Source organism: Mandrillus leucophaeus, unplaced genomic scaffold (genome assembly GCF_000951045.1).
Source record: "Mandrillus leucophaeus isolate KB7577 unplaced genomic scaffold, Mleu.le_1.0 Scaffold123, whole genome shotgun sequence".
Classification (NCBI taxonomy): Eukaryota; Metazoa; Chordata; class Mammalia; order Primates; family Cercopithecidae; genus Mandrillus; species Mandrillus leucophaeus.
Window position 1 is genome coordinate 4,904,949 of NW_012100654.1, and position 25,497 is coordinate 4,930,445.

General features: G+C 40.7%; 1 protein-coding gene across 2 annotated transcripts in view; it reads right to left on the bottom strand.

Moving 5' to 3' along the window:
* The window catches only part of CASR (calcium-sensing receptor), a 100,248-nt gene that overhangs the window by 9,303 nt on the left and 65,448 nt on the right, over window positions 1–25,497 (bottom strand). For both annotated transcript variants that reach the window (XM_011971579.1, XM_011971578.1), the window contains exons 2-5: window positions 24,190–24,617; window positions 20,767–21,073; window positions 16,085–16,969; window positions 2,476–2,706 (exon numbers count right to left, since the gene is read on the bottom strand). In XM_011971579.1, the coding sequence (XP_011826969.1) occupies window positions 2,476–2,706; window positions 16,085–16,969; window positions 20,767–21,073; window positions 24,190–24,374 (1,608 nt within the window). In that variant the 5' untranslated portion in view covers window positions 24,375–24,617. The remainder of the gene's footprint in view (window positions 1–2,475; window positions 2,707–16,084; window positions 16,970–20,766; window positions 21,074–24,189; window positions 24,618–25,497) is intronic.

Here is a 25,497-nt window from a genome sequence, read left to right on the forward strand (position 1 = left end):
AGAATAAAATACCTAGGAATCCAACTTACAAGGGATGTAAAGGACCTCTTCAAGGAGAACTACAAACCACTGCTCAGTGAAATCAAAGAGGACACAAACAAATGGAAGAACATAGTCTCAGCTTTTATACTGACCATCTGTTTGGCCTGACAAGTCACCTTTGCATCCCAAAACCTCAGTGGCATCAACTTCAAATTGGAAGCTTGAATATAAGGATCTTTAAAGATCTATCTAGCTCTAAATTTAGTGCTACATTTGTAAGAAAATTGAGAACATCAGTTAAGTATAATGCCATATTAATAATACTTTGCATTTATATATTAATAGTATGATTCAGTTTATCATACGCTTTTCATCCTTGATCTCATTTGATCTCAATAACAACTTTGTGAAACATGTAGGGAAGTCATTAATATATAATTTATAGTTAAATATAGATGATATTTTTGTGGTCATTTCCACAAAAAGTACAGAAAATAATAGAGTAGATCCTAAGATTTGTTGAGTATCCACTGTGTGCTAGGTTTGAGGTAATGTTTCTATGCAAAAATTAGATTTAGCTTGTAACTGTGTCAACTATTCCAAGAACATAAGTGACTGAATTTATGAGAGTTCCCTGTTGTTCATTTATCAATGTTTAAGCCAATGATGTACATAGCCTGGGAGAGGACATTAGGGCTATGGAGAACTGTACAGGAGATAGTTCCCTGCTGCAGTGGAGAGGAGACATGTGCCATTAGATAATTCAATTCTATGCATTAATGGGGGTGAAAGATAACCTGGATGATCCAACAGGGATAAACAGGTGGCAGTATAGCTGATCAATTTAGACTCCAGTCAGTGAAAATGCGTGATAAATTAGACAATGGTACAATTAGTGGACAGAGGAATACAACATCTGAAACCCGCAAATCTCCATCTGGAAAAGGTCATGACATGCTTATAATTGAGAACCCACCCTCTGAGGTGGAAGCTATTAAAAATGGCACACTATGGATGAGATTCACTGTCTATAGGAGACCTTCCCAGGGGTAACCCATCTACATACTGGGTAACAGTGAAATTGTAGCATCTCATCGGGAACCTGTCCAACCTAAGAAGCATTTGATAAGAAGATGAAGTGAGTCTTCGGTTATGTTATAAAAAGTGGTCCAAGATGGTTGGGCGTGGTGGCTCACGTCTGTCACCAGAGCACTTTGGGAGGCTAAAGAGAGTGGATCACCTGAGGTCAGGAGTTCGAGACCAGCCTGGCCAACATGGTGAAACCCCGTCTCTACTAAAAATACAAAAATTAGCTGGGCGTGGTGGTGCGCCTGTAATCCCAGCTACTCAGGAGGATGAGGTGGGAAAATTGCTTGAACCTTGGAGGCAGAGGCTGCAGTGAGCCGAGATTGTGCCACTGCACTCCAGCCTAGGCAAGAGAGCCTGACCTCATCTAAAAAAAAAAAAATAAATAAAAAAGAAGTGGTCAAGATGCTCAAAGGTGATAATAAAAAGTCAAATGCAAATAGAAATGTGGTGGGTCTTATCCAGGCTTCCTGGGAGAGTTAAGAGGATGCCCTGTCTAGGATCTGTGTTCTTACAGAGGACCTGGGTTCTCAGCAGCCTGCTATATTCTAGGACACAAACATCACAGAATGGTCATCATTCCAGTGTATCACGTTTCTCTCCCTTAAGTGCAAATTGACTGAGGGGTGGGCTTCTGGTTATTAACAGGCTTCCAGATGCAGTGATACTCAGGAACACAAGCATCCTCCTCTTTGTTACAGGTCTCCTGGAGAAGGAGAATAAATTGTCCTTTTGATTTACAGTTCAGCAGCCCCAGGCTGTCTGGATGACAGTGAACTACCTCTGTGTGAACTGTCCAGGCTGTGAGGGTGATGACAACACCGAATGACTCAGTTGAAAACATCCAGCTCCATTTTGGACTCCAGTGTCTTTCAATGGCTGTTACTGGTCATTGAGGTGGGGACAATTCTTTGTCATGTAAGATTGTCCAACGCAGGCTGGACACTTAGTATCCCTGGACCCCAAGCGCTGAAGGCCATTAATACTTCCTGGTCATTGTGACAACCCCAAAGCAGTCCCCTCCACTCTAAAACTTGTCTCCCCTGCCCTCGGCCCAGCTGAGAGCCACTGACTTGACCGATGTTTACATTTGCTTAAATAGTTTGCTCTGGTTAGGGAAAGTTTTAGCCAAGGAAACTTTATGACTAGCTAGGGAGTCATATTTGTGAAAAATGAAACTGTTTCAATACAGTAGGAAGGCACTGGGCTCAGGTTCTGGAGATTCTTCTCTTTACACTAAACACTACGGATTTCACAGGGAGCCCCAAGATTGCAGTGGCCAGAGAGTTCAGGGAAGTGGACTCTTTATTTTGGAAGTCCAGTGGTGAAACCAAAGGCCCTCCCAAAGCCCAGCACAGTTTCCTGCCCCTGGTGGAGACATCTGGTTTTCTGATGGACAGCACCTACCTCCCTGGAGAACCCACTCCACAGGATTTTCTCCTCGTTGATGAAGAGTCTTTCTCCCTTCTTGGCATAGACGTTGTAATACCCGACTTCCTTAAACACGATGGAGCCATCCTCTGGGGAGAGGTGCCAGTTGATGATGGAATAGTTCCCCACCAGATCACCACACTCATCAAAGGTCACCTGCTCCCCCATATTGTTGGTAAAGTTTAGGTGCCGTAGGTGCTTCAGGACCTAAAGAGGAGCAGAGAATGAGTACAAGCCACATGGCTGCCACATAGAACCAATTAGGTAGGCTGTGCCCTGTACGACGACGGTAAACTATCTTGTTCCAACAAAGTGGGAGGAATGTGACTTAAGGAAGAGGCAGCTTTTTCTAATTCACACCAAAGTACTTGCCTGTGTTAGCAGCAGCCCTGGTAAGCCATGGGCTTTGATTATTATTCAAATTATAATTAGGGTAGGAAACACTTTTTTGAAGATGGGGAAAGGAAAGGGAGACATCTCACCTGGCAACTGGCCAGGTCAAAGGTCCTGCAGGAGTGCCATCACCTGGCAGTGCCCCAGGAGGGGCAGGATTTATAAGCCAGAGCCCATCCCTGGCATCTTCTGAGCTGGGCATTGGGGAAGGAGAGGAGAAATTGCTGAGTGCACTTATTCTCCGCACTTTCTTTTCCTGTGATCCTGCTGCTGTGGAAGTGCTTTGCTGCCAAAATTCACAGAGTGGGGTGGAAGGAAGAAATAGATGAGGCTGTGGGTGAAGCCCTGGCCATTATTGCTGTCAGTCATGGCAAATCCTTGAATTTTTATAAGGTTTTCTATGTCACAAAGTCTTTGCACAAAAAAGTCATCATAATAATTACTAACACATATCACATGTTAGTCATGTAAACATTTTAGATATCAGTCATTTTTACTACCATTGAGGCATGACCCTAAGTACTTTATATTCATTATCTAATCGAATCCTCACAACAAATAGTATTAAACTGATCTTATTGCTGGGGAAACTGAGGCACTGAAAACTTTAAGTATCTCATCCAGGGTCACAAGCCTGCACTCTTAATTGCTATACTCTACTGCAGCATCGCTGGACTCCTGGCTCTGCTTCCTCACATGTTCCTGACATCAGTCAAGAGGAGGCAGTGGGCACTCAGCCTCTTATCTTTCACGTGAGGCCAGCCTTGTGTCACTGTGACACCACATGAGAGTAAGGCAGGGTCCGGCCTGTGAGTGTAGGGCACAGCTTCCAGTGCACCTCCTGAGTCTCCAGCAGTCTTCCATTCTGAGCTGGTTTTTTTTTTTGGTTTTGTAGAGACAGGGTCTCACTATGTTGCCTGCACTGGTCTCGAACTCTTGGGCTCAAGTGACCATCCTGCCTCAGCCTCCCAAAGTGCTGGAGTTACAGGCATGAGCCACTGCGCCCGGTCATTTATCATTGTTTTTAAGGTACCTAAAATCCAATGTCTAATCTCACACTGAGACAACGTTTGGGCTGGGCCCATCTAGTGAATGGCCTTAATAGGCCTTTCTGAGGCATACATTATTCTGATATGCGTGACAAACACGCGGAATGAGCCAGCACTTCTCCTGTCCCACTCCACTCCAGAGATGGCACTGCTTCTTAACAATTGATATCTGTATTGACTTTATTTTTAAACAAATATTGATTTATAGTAAGGAAGATTAAATACAGAAGAGGAGTCACTTGGATTTATCCATAAGTAGCTCCAAGATATGCCTGGGGAAGGAGTCCATGATAGACTGTGTGTGCTCACAGGCATAGCACCCTGGGCGCCTCCCCTAACCTGCAGTCTGTGAGCACTGCTCCACTGGCAGGCCCTGGCTGCCCTGACTTTCCACTCAGGTCTATGAAGGAGAGGGACCCCTCACTCCCTGCTAGCTGGCTCTGCAACCAACTGCTGAGCCATCCTCAAAAAAGATGGAGAATGCCTCTTACTAAGGGTTTGTGTCTTCTCCTGTGACTTTTCACCTTCTCTGATGGTTGACAACCTTGTTTGCCTTCATTTTTACTGAGGCCTTAAGGCAGTCAGTGGAGAGGAGGTGTTCTAGACATGCTCCTTTCTTTTACCTCCACCTCCACTTCCTATCCCTCCTCACTGTTGGGGTGACCTGACTTCCTCCTACCCAGAGTGGTGTACATCCTTTTGTCTCTACCCCAGCACATCCCTGTCCTGACACATCCTTCTTGCCCTCAGAGGAACATGCAGTTCTTCTGCTCTTTAATACTGCCCCTCCTCCTGCATTGCTCGAAACCTTGCTCTTAGCAGCTCGGGGGCCTTTCTGACATGGCCAGCTCATCCTTCTCCATGCCGTAATCATGCCCCTCCCACTTCCTGCTGGGGACCTACCATGACTCAGATAAAATGTGCTTCAAACTTCTCCAGGTAGCTTCCAAAGCCCTCTATACTTTGAGCCCATGTACCTACCATGACTTGTCAGTGCAAATGTTTCATCCTAATCATAGAGTTTCCACTATCTTGTCCACATGCCATGTGTCTGTACATGTGGAAAAGGAGATGAGAAAAGTGAAGACGTAGGAAATTACCTCTTATTTGTACTTCCTATGTGCCAGTCACTCTTCTAATACTTAATACGCACTATGTCATTTAATCCTCACAACACCTCTATGGATTAGAATTATTAGTATCTTCATTTTCTAGATGATGAAACGGAGGCAGAGAAAGGTCAAGACACTTGCAAAAGTCATACAGCCACTAAGTGCTGGAGCTGGGGGTTGAATATGGCTTATCTACAACACCATCCTACACCTCTAATATAAATTGCTTACAGTGTCCGTGGCAAATTTTTGTCAGAGGTCAGTAACACATCCTTATTGAAATGCATATATAGTGGTAAAGCTGTAGTAGTTAGCATACATTTCTTCCTCATATTTAGGTTTCAGTTCCTTGGTTCTTAACATGCCAGGCAACAAGCTGCTTCTCTCCTTTGTCCACTAGTTCTCTGCAGTGGAACTCTCCTGGTATCAAGGTAGAAGTGGGGAGGGGAACTGAACAAGATCTTTTCATAATTAGCTGGTCATCTTTCACACTGGTCAGACTGGACAGACAAGTGACTTAAAGCTCATCCCTGGCTACAAGTCTTCTGCATTATTGGTGGCATGGGCTGGAGATTTCCACCATAATCCTAACTTCAAAAGAGAAACAATCAAAAATCATTTTCTTAAAGTTTCTAAGTATTCATTAAAAAAACTCACAATACAAGACTGGATTTTTATACTATTGGAATAAATCAACTAGGAAATATTTACAAAATATTCACTGTGTGTTCTGAACTGGGCTGCAGAACTACAAGACATGGTTATCCCATCCTCATAGAGTTTTCATATGGATTAGGGGATAAAATACAAGACATAAATATTCAATGAAGCAGTAAACAGTACAAGATAAAATACAGGTAGCTGCTAACTGATGGGGTATCATCTCTAAGTACAGAGAAACTCAGAGGAGATAGAAATTAAAAAGGGCTGAAATGATCAATGCAGGCTTGAGGCATAGTAAATATTTTGGCTGGGAAAGGACAGAGGGAGGGAAGGTGTTAAAAACCGTGGAACAGCATGGGCAAAGATACCACATTAGGAATAAACATGATGTGTTATGGGGCCAGTAAAGAGATCAATTTCTCAAGAATCATGTATGTCTAGAGAACAAGGGGAAATGCAGAAGATAAGTAAAGAGGAGCCAAGGCAAAAAAAGAGGCTAGATTTCATATCAAAAAGGTATGGGATTAGATAAGAAACAGGGCTGATCAAAATGTAGAGAACTTGGGATCCTCCATAGACTGCTGGTGGGGATGTAAACTGGTGCAGCCACACTGGAAAAAATGTTTGGCAGTTCCTTAAAAAGTTAAACATAGAGTTATCATTTGACCCAACAAATCTACTTGTGTGTGTGTGTGTGTGTGTGTGTGTGTGTGTACATACCTAGGAGAAATAAAAATATATGTCCACACAAACATTTGTACATAAATGTTCATAGCAACATTACTCATAACAACCAAAGGTGAGAACAACCCAAATGTTCATCAGTTGGGTAAATGTATAAATAAAATGTGGTATATCCACACAGTGGGATACTATTTTGCTGTAAAAAGGAATGAAGTACTGATACATGTTATAATATGGAAGCAGCAGCCAGTCACAAAAGATCATATGTTTTATGATTTTATTTATGTGAAACATCCAGGAAAGTCCAAATGTACAGAAGCAGAAAGTAGATCAGTGTTTGTCTAAGACTGGGGCTTTGGGGGCCTAGGGAGTGACAGTTAAAGGGTATGCAGTTGCTTTTTGATGTGGTGAAAATGTTCTAAAATTGATTGTGGTTATGGTTGCATAACTGTGAATATATTAAAAACCACTTAATTGTATACTTTAAATGACTGAATTGTGTGACATGTGAATTACATCTTATAAAGCTGTTACAAAAAGGAAGGCATGGAAAAGGACTTTAAAAATCCAAATATGACTTAATTATTGAAACTGACATTTGTAATTGGCAGGAACCTTGATAACAAGGTAGCCTCTAGGATACTTGGTGTAGCGAGTTGAGTAATGAGACATGGCAAGTCCAACTTTGGATATGGCAGGGAGATAAAGGGTAGGCAGGAGGGAAGACATGGCAATGTAAACATCTTCTCTGGAGAAGGAAGCACCCCAGAATCTTTGTGGCTAGGAATTTTGTACCTACACTTCATTAGACCAAACTTCTCTAAAGCAGGAACTGTGTTATTTCTTTCTGTATCTCCAGTGGTTTGTAGAGGGCCTAGATTTTAGTGGATACTCAAACTATGTCTTTTGAGTGCATGATTAATAGAATAGATATTAAACCTGTAGGTATCCAGCATGACTATGTGGACAAGTGGTGCCCATGAGGAGGTTTTTATCAGTCTGAGGATAAATGAGAAAAATAAGGTTAATAAGGCATCTGTATTAGCTGAAAGAAGTAGGCAGAAAATCAATAAAAATATGAGACTTAAAAGACTTGGACAGTACTATCAACCAACTTGATCTAATTGATAATTATAGAACAGTCATCCCAACAACAGAATATACATTCTTTTCAAGAACACAAAATATTTATCAAGATAAATCATATTTGGGATTATAAAGCGAGTTTTAATAAATTTAAAAATATTAATATTAAACAGAGTATGTTGACGCCAATGGAATTAAATTAAAAACAAATCACAGAAAAATGTTTGGAAAAATCACCGGAAACTTGGAAACCAAATAACACACTTCTAAACCTGAGGGCCAAAGAAGAAATCAAAAGGAAAGTTGGAAGGTATTTTAAACTGAATTAAAATGAAAACACAGCATATCAAAATTTGAGGGATGCAGCTAATACAATATTTACAGTGAAATTTATAGCACTAAATGTCTATATTATAAGAAAGGTTTTTAAATCAATGACTTCAGTTTCCAAATGAGTAACTAGAAAAAGGAGAGCAAATTAAACTAGAATAAATCAGAAGAAAGGAAATGACAGAGATCAGAGTAGAAATAAATGAAATAGACAACAAAAATATAGAGAAAAATCACTAAAGTCAAAAACTGATTCTTTGAGAAGATTAATAAAGTTGATGAATCTCTAGTCAGACTGATCTGAAAAAAGAGAGAAGATGCATATTTACAGTATGATAAATTAGAGAAGTGACATCACTATAGGTGCTGCAGGCATTATAATGATAGTCTGAGAACATCATAAACAATATTACAAATAAAGTTACGCCAATAAATTTGACGATGTGGACAAAGTCTTTGAAAGACAAACTATCAAAGCTGACTCATATATACATAAATAGCATTCTATCCATTAAATAAATTGAATTTGCAGTTCAAAATTTTCCCACAGGCCATGCACAGTGGCTCATGCCTGTAATCCCAGCACTTTGGGAGGCCGAGGTGGGTGGATCACTTGAGGCCAGGAGTTAGAGACAGCCTGGTCAACATGGTGAAACCTCATCTCTACTAAACATGCAAAAATTAGCTGGTGGTGGTGGCTCATGCCTGTAATCCCAGCTACTCGGGAGGCTGAGGCAGAAGCATCTCTTGAACCTGGGAGGCAGAGGTTGCAGTGAGCCAAGATCACGCCACTTTACTCCATCCTGGGTGACAGAGCGAGACTCCATCTCAAAACAAAACAAAACAAAAAAATCCCACAAAGAAAACCAACTAAAGGTGGCTTCACTGATGAGTTCTGCCAAAGATTTAAGGAAGAATTCATACAAATTCTACAAAAGTCTTATAGAATATCAAAAAAGGAGTCAATATTGCCAAACTCATTCTGAGGTCATCATTACTCAGACACCAAAACCAGGCAAAGATATTACAAGAAAATAAAACTATAGACCAATAGTCCTCATGAATACAGAAGCAAAATTTCTTAACCAAATTTTAGTAAATTAAACACACAAATACATGTACAAAAAGGAATATACATTATGACCAAGTAGGATTAATCCCAGGAACGAAAGATTGGTTTGACATTCAACTACATTAATATACTACAAAAGAAAAACCACATGCTTTTCTGAATAGATACAGAAAAAGTACTGATAACATCCAACCTCCATTCCTGATAAAAGCTCTCGGCAATATAGGAATAAAAGGGAACTTCCTCAACTCTGTAAAGGGCATCTATGAATGTTAGCATCATACTTAGTGGTGAAAGACTGAACGCTTTCCCCCTGAGATCAGATGCAGATGGCAATGTCTGTTTTCACTGTATCTATACAAGATTATACTGGAAGTTCTAGCCAGTTCAGTTGGACTGAATCAGGCTAAGTAAGACTGAAAATATGATCTAAATTCTAAACCCAAACAAACAAAAAAAAGCAACCAAATAAAAAGGCCAAAATAATTTTTTTGAAGTTGCTTCTTTTAGGCATATTTATTAGTACAAATTAGGCTAATAAATTGTTCCTGATAAAGATTCTTAGGGGGCCTACATCAGTTAAAAATATAAGAATAATTTAAAATTTAATGGTTTCTGGATCTTTGTACCTCAAAAACCCTGTTTATAGTCTTAAAATCCTTACCAAAACATGTTTTCTTTCATGTAATTTACTTTGTTGATAATGCAGAGCTAAGTTTCAGCCCCAGTTTATGAAGTCAGCATTACTGTGGTTTGTTGTGTAAGAGTTTTCCCACTTCTCTGAGATCACTGATCTCCCTTATCTATGCCTATATCTAGGTACTGTGTCACTGTCCTCTCAGGAGTTATTTTTGTCCCATTTTCTTTCTTTATTCATTTTTTTATTCAACAAGTATTTATTGAGGAACCACTACTGGCCAAGCAGGCACTGTTTTAGAAAGAAGAAATGCAATAATATTCAAGATGGACAAAGAGATGTTTAATAGACTCCAACCTGATTGGTTGTATCCACTCTCAATTATTTGCACACTATACTTTCTCTTTGTGTAAGGACCGAGGTGTCAGGACAATTGGTGAACACCCAGGGTTCAAGGTAGTGGACCAATGTCTTCACTTGGAGACCACTGGCTGATCTGGCAGCCTCTCAGGAGCTAGAAGGCATGTGGTGCTCAGAAGGCAAAACTGGTTCTTTTAGCAACTCCTGTGGCCTCTTTGGGGAACAGATCACCTGGAGCAGATGTGGCTTTCTTACTAGCTAGATATATTACTTTAGGAAAATCATTCCGACTTCTCTGGGTCTTACCTTCCTCACCTATGAAAGAATAATACTCAAGAATATTTACTGAACATAGTATATAGGCACTACCCTAAGCACTCTGTGCATATTAACTAACATTATCCTCATAATAAACTTATAAGTTTCATGATCTCTATTTCTCAGGTGAGAGAGAAAAGTGAGGCACAAGGACACTAAGTGACTGCCTGAGGTCATAAAGCAATTAGGTGGCCATTAAAATTTAAACCAACTCAGTCTGGCTTGAGATTCCAAACAGTTAACCATTACACTATACTACCTACTCACATGCAGGAGTGAAATTAGACATCTATTAAGTTGTCTATCTCTAGTTACAACAGGTTAACTGGTACAAATGTAGGTTGAGAAAACGGACATATTTTAAAAATGAAATGGTAGAGATGTGTAACGCTTATGGCAACATGAGGGGCCATAAATGGGAAAATGGTCTAACCTGAATGACATCCTGATCTCCATGCATAGCCAGGATTTCCCTATCCGGGGACTTTCCTTTATTTTTTTCATCAACTTTTTTGAGGTATAATTTATATACACTCATTTTAAGTGTATAGTTCTGAGTTTGGGCAAATGTATATGCTTGGTAACTACCACTGCCACCATCCCAAAAGGTTCTGTGGTGTCCCTTAAAGTCAGCCTCTACCCACTTGCAGCCTTAGGCCACCAATGATCTGCTTTCTTTCTGTCAGTAGAGACAGAATGTCGCATAAATGAAATCATACACTATGTACTATTTTTTTAAGTCTGTATTCTTTTGCTTAGCAGGACATTTTGTGACTCTTCCTCCAAGGAGTACAGTAGATCCTTCTCCATATCCACAAATCCTATCTACTCTTCAAGACTCATCTCCAATGATTTTTTTTTCCTTACTTCAAATCCTAACCTGAATTGTACTGTAGTATGTCCTCACAGCAGGTATATAAATAAAATCACATAAGTGTGGAATATTTTCTATTCAAAATTTGTATGTTATCCACTTATAATCAATCAATTATTATGCTTACCAAGTCATATCTCTAAGTCACCTCTGTAAACATCTTTAATATTTCTTTTGGCAGGTTGACTTGCAATTTTTGCATTTGGGCATTTTATTTTCTGCATAGTATCTTGCCTTTAATTCACATAACAGGGAAGATGGAGATGAAAACCATTTCACTCTTAAGAGCAATGACAGGGAATCTTTAAATTGATAATCATTGATCCACAAAAAAGCAACATAAGTTAAAAGATAATTTAGATATCTGCCCGAGAGAGAACACTCTTTTTCTTATTTATTTATTTATTTAATTTATTTATTTATATATTTATTTTGAGACGGAGTCTTGCTCTGTTGCTCAGGCTGGAGTGCAGTGGTGTGATCTTGGCTCACTGCAACCTCTGCCTCCTAGGTTCAAGTGATTCTCCTGCTTCAGCTTCCCAAACAGCTGGGACTACAGGTGCATGCCACCACACTCAGCTAATTTTTTGTTGTTTTAGTAGAGACGGGGTTTCATCATGTTACCCAGGCTGGTCTTGAACTCCTGACCTTGTGATCCAACCACCTTGGCCTCCCAAAGTGTTGAGACTGTAGGTGTGAGCCACCGCACCTGGCTTCTTTTGCTTTTAAAAATGTTTTAAAAAGGAACTGACAGTTCCTTTTAAAATGAAATATAAAATTTTACTTGGGATTATTATCCAATATAATATGTTTCCAAATTATTTATTTTATTTGGGGAGTAATATGAGGGAAAAGAATAAATGAAGGGGAAGAGAAATTAAAAAAGCTAGTAGAAAGATCTGAACATAGGAGAACTGCTTGAACCTGGGAGATGGAGGTTGCAGTGAGCCGAGATCTTGCCACTTCACTCCAGCCTGGGCGACAGAGCAAGACTCTGCCTCAAAAAAGCAAACAACCAAAGAAAAAGATCTGAACATAGAACATAGCATACAGACACAAAGAGACTTACAGGTTCACAAAGAAAACACCACCAAGAAAGACACATAGATCTCACAGAGGGGCAAATACAGTACACGCATGCACTTCGAAGCTAACATATTTTTTATGCCATAATATTCCCATCTTGTGGTATTTTAGGGTATTTCCCCTAAAAGATTTTAAAGTCAAATGGTTGCTCATTATCAGCATAAATGGGAATTACCTCTTGGCACACATTCTTAGTTGCGTCAATTGAATTAAGCTGAACGCTAGAGATTAGAAACCCCCCGCCGGTCTAGGACTTCCAGCTCTTACACAGATAATGAGGGCCAGGTCACACAGATAATGAACTTGATGCTTCTTGCCCAATTCCTGTGGTAAGAGCATGGGGGAAGACGCAGGCCCAATTCCCTTCTCTAATCCCAGCCATGTTTTTTTATCTCCCTTCCATCTTCTCTGGCTGTCCCCACAATTTATCCCCCATTCCCCAACTTCCAGCAGTACCAGCAGTTCCTAGAAAGATCAGCTCCATCTGACTTCCATCCTCACCATGGCTGCATGCCTGTTTTTTGACTAGTGAGTATTGGTGTGCGGTGCAGGAGAGTATGAAGCACACCTTGTGCACGATCATACTGAGAGAAGAAAGAAGGTGATTTCGTACTTACATGATGTTCCATTCAAACTCGATGGTGGGGATGTGACCAAAGCTTGTCCAAACAGAGCCTAGAATACCTTGGCCACAGTGATTGATTCAAGAACGGGTTGTTGGCTCAAACAGTTCCCTTCAAAGGCCTCTAGGTAGTGCTGACAGGTCAAATCAACTAGACTGCTATTCACTCCTTCATTCATTCTATGAATATTCCAGCATCAGGCATTCTGCACATACAGATGAACAATACAGGCATGGTTCCTGATCTTATGAAGCTTAGAGTACAGCAAAGGAGTAGTGAAGAGAGAGCTGAGAAGGGATATGAGGAGGGCTTGAGGGTCTCCAAGAAGAGGTCAGAAGGCAAGTGTGGGTTGTATGCTCATAAATCACCTGCTAGTGCTACTTTGGAGGCATATGAGTTGATTGATATTATATTTTTTGAGGAGAGAGAAAGGAAAAAAAATTGTGATTGACCCTTATAACCAGAATTTTAACTAATAAGTGTCTACTTCAGTCAACTGAAGAGATGTGGAAGCTTAAGCTGGGTATATAAACATCAAAAATGAGGAAGCAAGAATGATCAGAAAGTGTGTTGTGGGAATATGATTTGAAAAGACTTCCAGGGGAAAGTAGATTTGGAAAACAATTTAAATGTTCATGGTGGAAAATGACAGGAGAGATAAAAATTGATGGCCCTTCTGGTGTGGGCTATGGCCTATGCAAAGATGCTGTGCCAAAAACTAATGAGTGATTTGTGAAGAGGTGTCACGCAGGTTGGCTTACAGGGGAAGAACTGAGAGAAGCCAGACATGGAGTTCTAGCTGGAGACTTGGATTAGATTATAGGTGATAAATTTCCATATAGGCCTTAATATTGAGAATGAATAATTGCTAGTTGATCTCCTGATGAAGATATAGGTCTTAATAATGAGAAATAATAATTGCTAGTTCATCCCCTGGCCAAGATCTCAAATTCTGGAATGCCCACCCAACAACCTAGGTTCCTGAGGCTCAAAGGAGATCCACACCAAGCACTCAGGACATTTTGGCCAATATCCCATGTTATTCCTCCCTAGAGTTCTGATCCCATTTTCCCATCTGTGCTCTCTTCTGGGGGGATTTTGCCAGACCATGTAAGAGTCAGGAGAACATATCTTTACCTGGGCCATGGTTGGGTGAAGTGTCTGTGTAGCGGACATTTTGAATGTTGGCTGCTTTGCTTCTATTTCTTCCTCCTTTTGATAATGGCATCCTGACTTCTCACTGGGGATTCACTCCCCCCTTACTCTAAGTCTATGTAGTCTGGAGGACTGCTAGCATTAGGGATGGATCCATTACCTAGGAATGCTCAATAAATGTGGTTTCTGGAACTTTTACAGGATATCTTGGGAAGTAAGGAGATCCTAGCTTCAAGCTGCTACAGAGGCTGAAAATTGCTAACCCTGGGGAATGAAGAACAGAAAGATGAGATGAAAATACCTAGCTGTACCTGGAACACTTCTGAGATTTTTAGTAACATGACCCACTACATTTCCTCTTTTTTTGTTTATGCCAATTTGGTTAGGGCTTTCTATTACACAACTAAAAGTCCCAGTTGTGACTGTTGCCTGTCATGGCTTTTTTTTTTCCTCTCACAGGTCCAAGCTCTGGTCTTGACCATCTGAATTTTATTTCCTTATCTGGAAGAGGAGCCATTGAAGGGTAGAACTGCCAAGTTTCCCCCTTGAAACCTGTTTTTCCTTCAACCCTACCCTTGTCTTGAAGTTTTTTCGAGTTGGGGTCCTCCTTGCACTGGACATGAAAGGTAAGAAAGAAAAGACGATAGTATCAACCACCTAAAAGATTGTCCCCTTACTCCTCCTACTTAAAACCCTACACCTTAGCATCATCACTCCTGAAGACTTTAGAGTTTCTGACCTTTATTACAGCACCTCTATCTTGACAGGGTAGGGGTTCCATGTGAAGAAGGAAGCTCTGAGTACCCCACAGAAGTTAGAAATTTTAGCCAACAGTGATGGTTGGGTGAGAGGTTCCCATAAAAGAAGGGCTGAGAACTTGTAGATTCTGACTCATTCGACCAACTTAGACAGTCACTCCTTGTCTTTCATGAGAATCTCTACAGTGACTGATACAAGTTGTATGCTTTTTGCTTCTTGGTATCCTTCCCAAAGGGTTTGTGGTGGTTGGGTTCTGTATACAAAGCTGTTCTAGTTATCATTTTTATCTAAATGATGGATAAATTAGAGGTGTACTGAAATTCTACTATAATAATCATACATCTGTTTAGAGTTTGAAAGTTTACAAATTGCTTTTACATATATCATGTCATTTAATGTCACAAACCTAAGTCAAAAGAACCTTGAGTGGAAAGTAAGCTAGACATTAAGTCTGTGTCACAGATGGAGACACTGTGACTTACAGCCGTGGTTTGCCTAAGATCACACAGCTAGGACATGGGGGCACTGGAGGCTGGGACATTCCATTCAAATTCAGGAGTCCCCGCCCTCTCCACTGTCATGCAGTCTCTCTGATAGGTCAGTTTGGAACTAAGGAAAATACAAAAAGAGTGTAAAACATGGTCTGATTGAAAAAATAAGGCACATATGCAAGACCCAAACAGCTATTTAGGATATAAGCTCTTGAAATGAAAGAGATTATGATGTCTGTCCTGTGTGTAATTCAAAAATACAAAACAAGGCTAAACAAGTGTGGGAACTCCTCTGAAGTTCTGATTTTTCCTACGATAACGACTTCAGTACTTCTTTTTGAAACATTCAATATCAAATCTTTTTACAAAGAGTTTTTGTTTTCTGTGCCTTTGATTTGCTTTTGTCCTAAGTCGCACTTAGCTGACCTGCTGGGTGGCTTGGTATAGCCTGTCGTAATGTAATGGCAAAAGTGGTGACTGAACACAATAATACTAGCTTTATGCCACTTAGTATATGGAACGTAATAGGTACTCAAAAGATACTTTACTCACAAGGGAACAATATTGATAATTTAGACATTAGAAAAATACCCCACTCATTACTAAATCTGTTCTGGGATATTTGAAAACTTTTGGGGACCATACTTTAGTTATTCTGAACCACTGGACTAAAGAACAGTTGACTCAAGGCTTTAAATAGATAATCAAATTACTATCAATTTTGCTCAAATCAGTTGCTCAAGATTTAAAAAGAGTACTTTGAATCCAACACTCCATTTAGTGGCCTCATTTAAATATTGCTCTTTTCAAGTAACCACTATCTTTCTTGCCTGGAGTAGAAGCCCAACTCTGCTTTATTATACAGCAAATTGCTATATAAGTGAAGGACGCACCTGCCACGCCTCAACTTTCTTGATGTCTGCACAGGAGCCGTTGGTGAAGAGCCCTCTCCCAGGTAAGCAGGTATATATATCTTGCAAGGCATGGGCAATGGAGTAGACTGCTAAGTACACATTGTAGGATATCCGTAAATGCGTGTAATCTATGTAAGGGGTCTCAACACTGCTGATGTTCTCATCCCCTGTACAGAGGGGTCGGAAGGCTGTCGAACTGTTGCTAAACCTGCCTCCACTTTCTTCGTGACCTCTCAGAAAGGTGTCCACAGGTAAAGGTCCTTTGGCACCTTCTTGGAGGTGGCAGTTAAACGTTTCTTCCCAAAACTCCTTGGCAAAACCATTGTGGACAGACTTCCTGGGATGGACCTTCTTCAGGAATTCCCGAAAGCCTGGGATCTGCCCAGCCTTCAGAGCAAATCCAATGGTGCCTCCAACCACGTGGAAGTACTCGGGCATGGCGATCAGGGAGGAGCTGGCCCAGGCCTCACTGGCCAGCCAGATCTTGCCTGTGATATTGCGCCGGACAATCTCCTTGATGAGGGGCTCAAGGTCTGGGCCACTGGAGAAAACCACGATTACTTTGGCCGTGGAATTTTGAATCACCTCCACCACATGCTGGATCTCTTCCTCATCAGAGTACTGGGAGATGAGTTCACTGAAGTCAATGCAGATGTCCCTTTCCTCAGCTTCCTCTCGGAACTTCTCAATCCCTGGCCGCCCATAGTCATCATCAGCTGCAATTGTGCCCACCCAGTTCCAGCGGAAATACTCAATGATGTCTGCCATGGCAGTGGCCTGGTGCTCATCATTGGGGATGGTTCGGAGGAAGGACTTGAATTGATTCTTGTTGCTAAGGAGTCTGCTGGAGGAGGCGTAACTGACCTGGAGAGAACCAAGAACATGGTGAATGAGTGAGTGAGTGAGTGAGGAGGTGCTGAGGGAGCCTCCAGGCTGTTGTGGAGGTGGCTTTCTGAGCATGCCTTGGTCTCATTTATCAACTATGCTGTTCACTGTGTACAGGATGAAAGAAAGCGTAAGGAAAAGCAGCATCTGTTCCACTCCAGCGTGAGCACTTAAGCACCTTTCAGTCTATGAGGGAGCATCCCAATTCCCAATGGATGGTTCTTCACAATGCTACCTTCAAAACTGGGTCTGGCCATAAAATCAACCCAACAATAGTGGGATGTGCTCAGCCTTTCAAGAAGAGTCTTTATGCACCATTTCATGTTTCCTCTAACCTCCTCTGTGCTGCCTCATTGGTTATAGTATATCCACGTACACAACTTTGGCCTGTTGCGCTCAGCTTCTGATCTGAACAGTTTAACTTCCCTTTACTGCAATAAACACTTTGTCCATAATCTGCCTCTGGAAGGAATCAGGTTCCCCATGGATTATAAACTTAAGGCTCTTCAGAGGAGTCCCCGGGAATTCCCTTTTCTTATTCTACCTAATTTTTCTCTTCCCATCCTCTGGTTATTCCTCCTCCTCCCTCTCCTCCCTGCACCCCAGTACTTTAGAAAAAAGTAACCTTAATTGCAGTCATTTCTGAGAACTGTTTTTTTTAGGCTCAATTAGACCATTAGGCTCAATCCCCCTGCATCACAATAACAATGACGTGTGTAATTAAATATCATCAGAAAAACTTCCCTTCCTCTCCATCCCTCTATTGTTGGATTGATTTTATGACCAGACCCACTTTTGAAGGTAGCATTGTGAAGAATCTTCCATTGGGAAGCACCTTCCAGAGCCCTTTCCTTTATTCATTTATAGGTGATGGCCGAGCCTGCTTGACAGGCTTTTGATGTGGGTCTTGAAAATCTTAGAGGCTAAACAGGAACCCTGGAGAAGCTGTCTTGACATGTTTGCACTCTCTAAGACATAGCCACTTCTGCATCTGAGCAAGGGTGTGGACTACCAGGGGAAGAAAGTCTTGCCCTTGACGTTAAGAGATCGTTGCTTGAAGAAGTAGCCAAATACCATGTAAAGCATTAGTTAGTGCAGAGCTTTCCCACTTCTTTTCACATTATGGCAACACAAGGAGCAAATGGAAGAAGCTGATCAACCCTGGTGGGAGTGCTCTGACCACTCAGGCCCCACCTGGCCACCCCAAAGCTTGAGGGGATCCACATCTTTGATGAGGCTGGCTTCAGCTCATTTGCAGCACTCTGTGTCATCAAGGCTCACCACTTAGGAAGTTCCAAGTTATGGGAACATTTTTTCTGAAGAACGAAACATTTTAACACAAATAGAATTTCTTCTAGGAAATGAAGTAGCTTAATACCTTGTGTTCTCTAGTTTTTCCAGAGAGATTTTGAACTTCTTAAGAAAACAAGTCAAAGGTATTTGGGTGAATGCCTTTTTAATATCTCTCACCAATTAAAACAATTAATTTTCCATGTCCAATATTTTTAAATAAAATTTTCCAAAGCGTTTCTTCTTATCAATGGATAGTTTCTACATTAGAAACATAAAAGGTGTTGGTCTGTGAAAAAATGAGGCCAACTTGACTAAAAAGCAAGTATGATTGTTTTCTGACAAGTGCTTTTATTTTAGAAGGTATAGTATAAAATTGATTATTTTTTCCTTTATCAGAATAAGGTATTCTCAAAATACAACAGAACTTCATGAGGCAGGTGGTTAAATTAAATAATTTGTTTAGATGTTACTGTTTTCAGAGAATTCTGTTAGCAGACCCAAACGATAGGCCTCTGAATCAGATTTTTGCAAACACAAAACCTACCGTTTAAAAAAATCCATCCATTATTGCTTGCTTCTTGAGTTTTTGAAAAACAGGTCAAAAGGGCTTTAATGGAATAAAAAAATTAAAAACAGTAATATTCCTCATGGATATGTTCTCTTAAGGGATATATTTATAATGTTTCCCAAGTTTTTAAAAGCAACTCTAAAGTGGGGTAAATACCATTTTGTGTCCCAACCCCCCCAAAAAACCCTCAGAAACACACAAAACTTTTTTTTATTGTAAGAGGGGAGAATTTCATGAATGATTCAGAAAACTGTTCCAACCGCAATTTGTCTAGCTGGTCTGCCTGTTCCATCCACTTGGTGGCGTGGCTGGCATACAAAATACCCCTGGGTTCATGACCCCACCCGGCAGGGCAGTGGCTCCCAGCCCAGCTGCACATTAGAATCACTTCTGGAGTGTTAAAACCTCCTGACACCCAGGCTGCATCTCAGCTCAATTAAAGCTTGTTCTTTGGGGACTGGGACTTAGGCACCAGTATCTTTAAAGCTCCCTAAGTAATTCCAATAGGTAGCCATGGCAGACATGGCAGAGAACCCCTACTGTAGATAGACTTATGTTGGTTTGATTGATAATCAAAGCACTTTTATAATTCAAATTCAACTTAACCTTATCTTTCATCCAAACCACAAAGAATTAACATCCCCCCGCCCCCTGCCACCTTTCATGTTCTTTCTTTATCTTAGCCTGTTGGCTATGGGGTAACAATAACTTACTTTAACTGTGTATCTAAATTTGAATATACGCAGCACGTTTACTGATACAGGCTTTGTCAGATCACTTTGGCACAAAAGTTACAAAGCCAGGGCTTCCCCATGGGAAATACCTTTAATTCCCTGAAGTAAGGATTCCGTAAATAATGACAAAACTATCTCTTGTCTCATGTATATAAAGAGATAATGGCAATCACCAAAAAAAAAACCAAAAAACAAAAAAAACCATGGAGCCCTCCCAACATAGAAATGTAAATTTATCAAAGGTACTCTTACAAATTTTAAATATTAAGCATTCAAAAAAATAAATTTAAGGTGTAGTTTGTAATTTAATTTCAAACTTAATGTAAGGATGCATCACAATTGAGCTAATTCTCCCACCCACAGACATTTAGGTTGTTTCCATTTTTTCACTATTATAAAATGATGTCATAGATTCATAAATATTAAACTGAAAAATGCTTTGCTCTATAGTGTTAAGAAGGAAAATGCCAGGTTATAAAATGGCATTTCACATTCGTTATCTTTTTTTGGTGAAAAAATATACCATTGAATGTTTATTAAAGCACTTGCTTCAATAAACTGTTAGTATATGAAAATGCAACCATCTCTTCACCTAGGCTGAGTTCCTGCTAAGTGGAGACTGCTTATATATATATATACTGAATAAATATTTGTTGAATGAAATAGAATTTTCTCCATTTCTGGAATATGCAACACAATGATTAAGTTCCTGTATTGTGAGAAAATATGCTCTGCTTCCCTCTGAGCTAAAGTTTCAACCAGACAGTAGAGAAGCAGAGACTTTTCAGGAAATGGAATTAGGGACAGATATTTTGAATTTGAGAGGTGGGATTTACCTCATATGCTCTGATTCCTTTTAGTAAAAGCAGAAGGAAAAAAAGCATTTACTAAAGGAATAGAGTGGGAAATAAATAATTGAATGCCTCTTTTTTAAAAAAGACACAGTTTTATGCAAGATACATTTAAAAGAATTTTGGAAGAGTAGTGAAGGAATCATTGACACTGTGGACACTGGAGTTTCAGAAATCCCAAACGGTCATGATACAGCATATCAACTAAATCATAGGTCTTTTGTGCCAGAGATAAGAAAATAGCAAACTGTATGGATATTGGGCATGGCACCCCCAAGTCTGCTCGTTCTGATCCTGCTCCCAGTGCCCCATCTGAGAAGGCGTGAGTACCTGGGGAATGTAGAAGAGCCCCAGCAGATTTGCCACTGCCGTGGAGACGCCTGAGCCAGTTGCTCCCACCACAGCAATCGTAGAGGGAATGTGCTCTGAGCAGTTGCAGAACTCATCAAGGTTCAAAGAATCAATTTTGTTTTGAGCAACAAAACTCAGGGTGGCTTCCAAGGCCTTAGAAACGGTGTTGCAAGTGTCAAATATCCTGTATCCCAGCGTCAAGTTGGGAAGAAGGGCTGGGCTGCTGTTTATCTCCTCTATGGCAAATATCATAGCCTGTAACCAGCGAAACCCACGGAAATTATACCTGGAAGAAAGAAGAAGTGGAAGAAAATGGGAAGCTTTCTAGTCAACGACTTAAAGACCGGGCAAAGCTGGGTTTGAATCATGGAACTGTTACTACTCTCTGGCTTCATGGCATGCTCTGTACAGAGCCCTCTCTGTTAAAATGGGGATGACATGGCCGGGCGTGGTGGCTCACGCCTGTAATTCCGGCACTTCGGGAGGCCGAGGCAGGTGGATCACTTGAGGTCAGGAGTTCAAAACCAGCCTGGCCAACATGGCAAAACCCTGTCTCCATTAAAAATACAAAAATTAGCCAGGCGTGGTGGTGGGTGCCTGTAATTCCAGCTACATGGGAGGCTGAGGCAGGAGAATCACTTGAATCTGGGAGATGGAGGTTGCAGTGAGCTGAGACTGTGCCACTGCACTCCAGCCTGGGTGACAGCATGAGACTCCACCTCAAAAATAAATAAATAAATAAATAAATAAATAGATAAATAGATAAATAAATAAAAATAAAAGGAGGATGACACTTGCCTCACAGGGTGACTGTGAAGATGATGACATAAGATAATTATGCAAAATCTTCAGCACGGTGCCTCACACAGAGACAGAGAGCAATAATGACAATAATAAAAAGAAAAAGAAAAATAAAAGATTGCTATTTGTAGTTCACTGAATAATTTGTATCTGTCTTCTCCAGTAATGAATTTGAAGTAGCTAATGTGAGACACTTAAATAAAAGCAATATGTAGATGTACAAGAAAAAGACGAGGGTAAACATAAATAGATTAGGATATTAATATGTGGGTGCCTAAAAATAACCTCAGATCAGATTTGCAGAGTCGTAAGTTTAGACTATGACATTCCTGAAGGTCAAGGGGAAAGGGACATGAATGATCTCATTTTTGTAAACAAATAACCTATGAAAGCCATACACAGACAGTGGTTATTCTGGGGTGTACAACAGTGGTCATGTCTGGGTGGTGGAATGCTTAGTTTTAAAATTACGTGCTTTTGGCTTATTTATACTTTATGTCTAAAAAAATGAACATGCATTGCTTTTCAAAGAAGAACATTTTAAACAAAAATCAAACAAGTTAACAAGAGAAACAGGGTCAGAGACATAGTTTTCACTTCCCTAGCACTTTGCTCAGCGTGAGGGCTCAGTAAATGTGCTGAATCAGTGTATTTGTGTCTAGAGGAAAAAACTCGCCAGGTTCTTTCTTTATATTGTGAGTTTCACTACTTGAACTCAGTGACAGTGACAGGAGGTGAGATATACGATCTTTTGTACTCCATTGTATTGTTAGGTTCCCTAAGCTCTTGGTCTAACTTTTAATGTGATGTTTTCTGTTTACCATTTTCTTTATGTTTCCTTCATGTATTTCTTTTTTTTTTTTTTTGAGACGGAGTCTCGCTCTGTCACCCAGGCTGGAGTGCAGTGGCCGGATCTCAGCTCACTGCAAGCTCCGCCTCCTGGGTTTATGCCATTCTCCTGCCTCAGCCTCCCGAGTAGCTGGGACTACAGGAGCCCGCCACCTCGCCCGGCTAGTTTTTTGTATTTTTTTTAGTAGAGACGGGGTTTCACTGGTTAGCCAGGATGGTCTCGATCTCCTGACCTCGTGATCCACCCGTCTCGGCCTCCCAAAGTGCTGGGATTACAGGCTTGAGCCACTGCGCCCAGCCCATGTATTTCTTTAACTATTTGTTTTAAACCTACAAAGTTATTATGAAATATTACAGATTTTTTTACATTAAACAACTATGCTGCTAAGCTAATTTTATTATCTTTAACATAATTTGAAAATATATATTATTTTAGGGCAAGCCTTTTGCTTGATCTTAGGTCTGTATACACACGGCACATGTACAGCTCTGTGCAGCGGGGTGCAACAGAATATTTGTCCACATGGGTTATGTGAAGGATGCCATCAGCATCAGTGCAATTCTGCACTTAGATTTCCTGCATTCATAAGAAAAATATGAAAATATTATCAATGTACTAGCTCTCATTAGAACATGAACAGAAATCTAGTTTTCTCGGAACAATTCTAGTTTTCATTTTCATTTTCCAGCTATTGGGAAGAGCAAGGAAAAGTGTTGGATCCCTTCGGGAAGTTGCAAGTCTCTCTAGAAGATGGGTCCAGATTTGGAGCACAGTCATAGTCTCCAGTGTAGATCAGGGGAGGTGACATACAGTCCACTGTATTCTGCAGAAGTCAGATCCTATTTTAAAGAGATGTGCTTCACCCTGGAGACTATATTCTAAAAGGGTCACAGTAAATTAGGGGGCATCAGATGGAGGACAAGCAGGCTGATGATGGATCTGGAAAGCATATCATGGAGAAAATGACCATAAAACAGACTGTGGCTTGGAGAAGAAAATATTTGATGAGACATTAGCTCTCTTCAAGCAGCTGCAGAGAGAATCCATTGAGAGAGTTAGATGCATTCTGTCTTGGTGCAGTGGGATGAGGGGTGGGGAGGGTGGCAACCTTCCTATGCAAAAGACTTTCTAATGGCCGTAGTTCCAAAATGCTATGGACTACATTTTACAGTTTGAAGATGCCTGGGTCATGCTGACTACTGTGGTTTCTTTCAATTTAAATGCCTAAAAAAAAAAAAAAAGAAAGAAAGAAAAAGAAAGAAAGAAAGAAAGAAAGAAAAAGAAAGAAAGAAAGAAAGAAAGAAAGAAAAAGAAAGAAAGAAAGAAAGGAAAAGAGTGAGGCAGCCAGCACTCAGGTATTATTATCCACTGGAGCATGTAAGGTCAATGGGGGATTTTACTACTCAGGTTTGCAAGACCTGCAATAAATTTCCTTCTAGGTACTTAGTCTTCCATTAAGCAACACTGCTGTCAGGTGAATGATGATAATTTGGTCACCAAATGACCACCAGGTGCTTTAACAGGCCATGCATGGATTTTCTACTTAACATAATTAACATTTTATTTAAAAAGAAGTCTTCAAGAAAAAAAAAAGGCAGGTTGTGGAGGCAATAAGCTTCAGCATGATTACCAATCAATCACTATCCTTGAAAAGATAGGACAAAGTTTGAAAAAAATATTTTGGGTTTGGTGCAGCTTTTCTCCAACCACTCAGAAGAGAAGAGACTGGCAGATTAGGCCCCTCTTCTTACCTGATGCATTCCACAGACTCCGGCCTTGATTTGAGATCTTGATCTTTAGCTGCTACTCCAAAATGAATAGGAAAGAGGCCGCCAAGTATAATGTCCCCTTTCTTTTGGGCTCGCTGGTCGGGCCCATAGGCAGAGGTGTGCCAGGTGAGTGCCAAGAGGACCCAGAAGCAGCAATAAAATGCCATGGTTCTGCCTTCTCTCCAGGGCGAGGGACAAGACAGCTAGGAGTTTGGAGGCTCCCAGAAGTTTTCTCCCTTGGAGCAGTTCACTCCCTGCAGTGGGGACACATGTCTACAGAGTGATTAATAAAAGAATAGAAGAAGTGGTGTTTGAATCTCCATTTCTGCCTTCTTCATTGCAGACTTGTAAGGTGGGTGGTCCTTGAGTCTTTGGAAGCCACATCATGTAGAGGCCTCCTGTGATGCCTTCTAAAAGAAAAGAAAGACAAAATGGATTCAGCTAAACCTAAATCCCATCTTGTTACGACTACTGCAACCGACGTGGCTCAGAATTTCCATTTAGAGGGGTCTGGGGGTGGCAGATTGAAAAGGCCTGGCTTGGAGTCACATTTTTATAGCACTTACGTAAAATACAGGAAACTTCAATTGCCCATATTGGGGAAGAACTGTGTTAGGTTATGAAAGGTCAAATTTTAAAGAGGCCGTTGATAACCTAAGACCTCCGCTGGTGCTGATGCTGGATTTTAATCCATTCATTTACCTGTGTGAATGAGGCATAAATTTGGCCTATTAGTAGCAGCAGCCCCTTTTGTTATAATAACATTAGCGATATTTTATTCAGCATGTAAGTTCTTTTAGAAAATATAGGATGAAGCCGAGTGCAATGGCTCATGCTTATAATCCCAGCACTTTGGGAAGCTGAGGCAGGTGGATAACCTGAGGTCAGGAGTTCAAGACCAGCTTAACCAACACCCTATCTCACTCACCCTCTGAGTCAATTACCAATTACAGGTTGATGGGGCTAAATATCCAGCCTGCCTTGAGGTTCAGGGCCAAGCACTGGACTGCCAACTGGACACTGCCACATGAATGTTCCACAGATTCTTTGAATTTAACAGGTCCTAAACTCACCTCCCTATCAAACTTGTTTCTCCTTCACTGTTTTCTATTTTAGAAGATTACACGCCATCCACAGAGACACAAAATAAGGAGCCATCTTTTCTTCTTTCTGTTCTCATAATTGTCCTTCATATTTAAACAACCCCCAAGCCCTATAGATTCTACTTCCTAAACCTCTCTGGAATCCATTTACTCCTCACCATTTCCAAGACTATTTTCAGTCTACCAT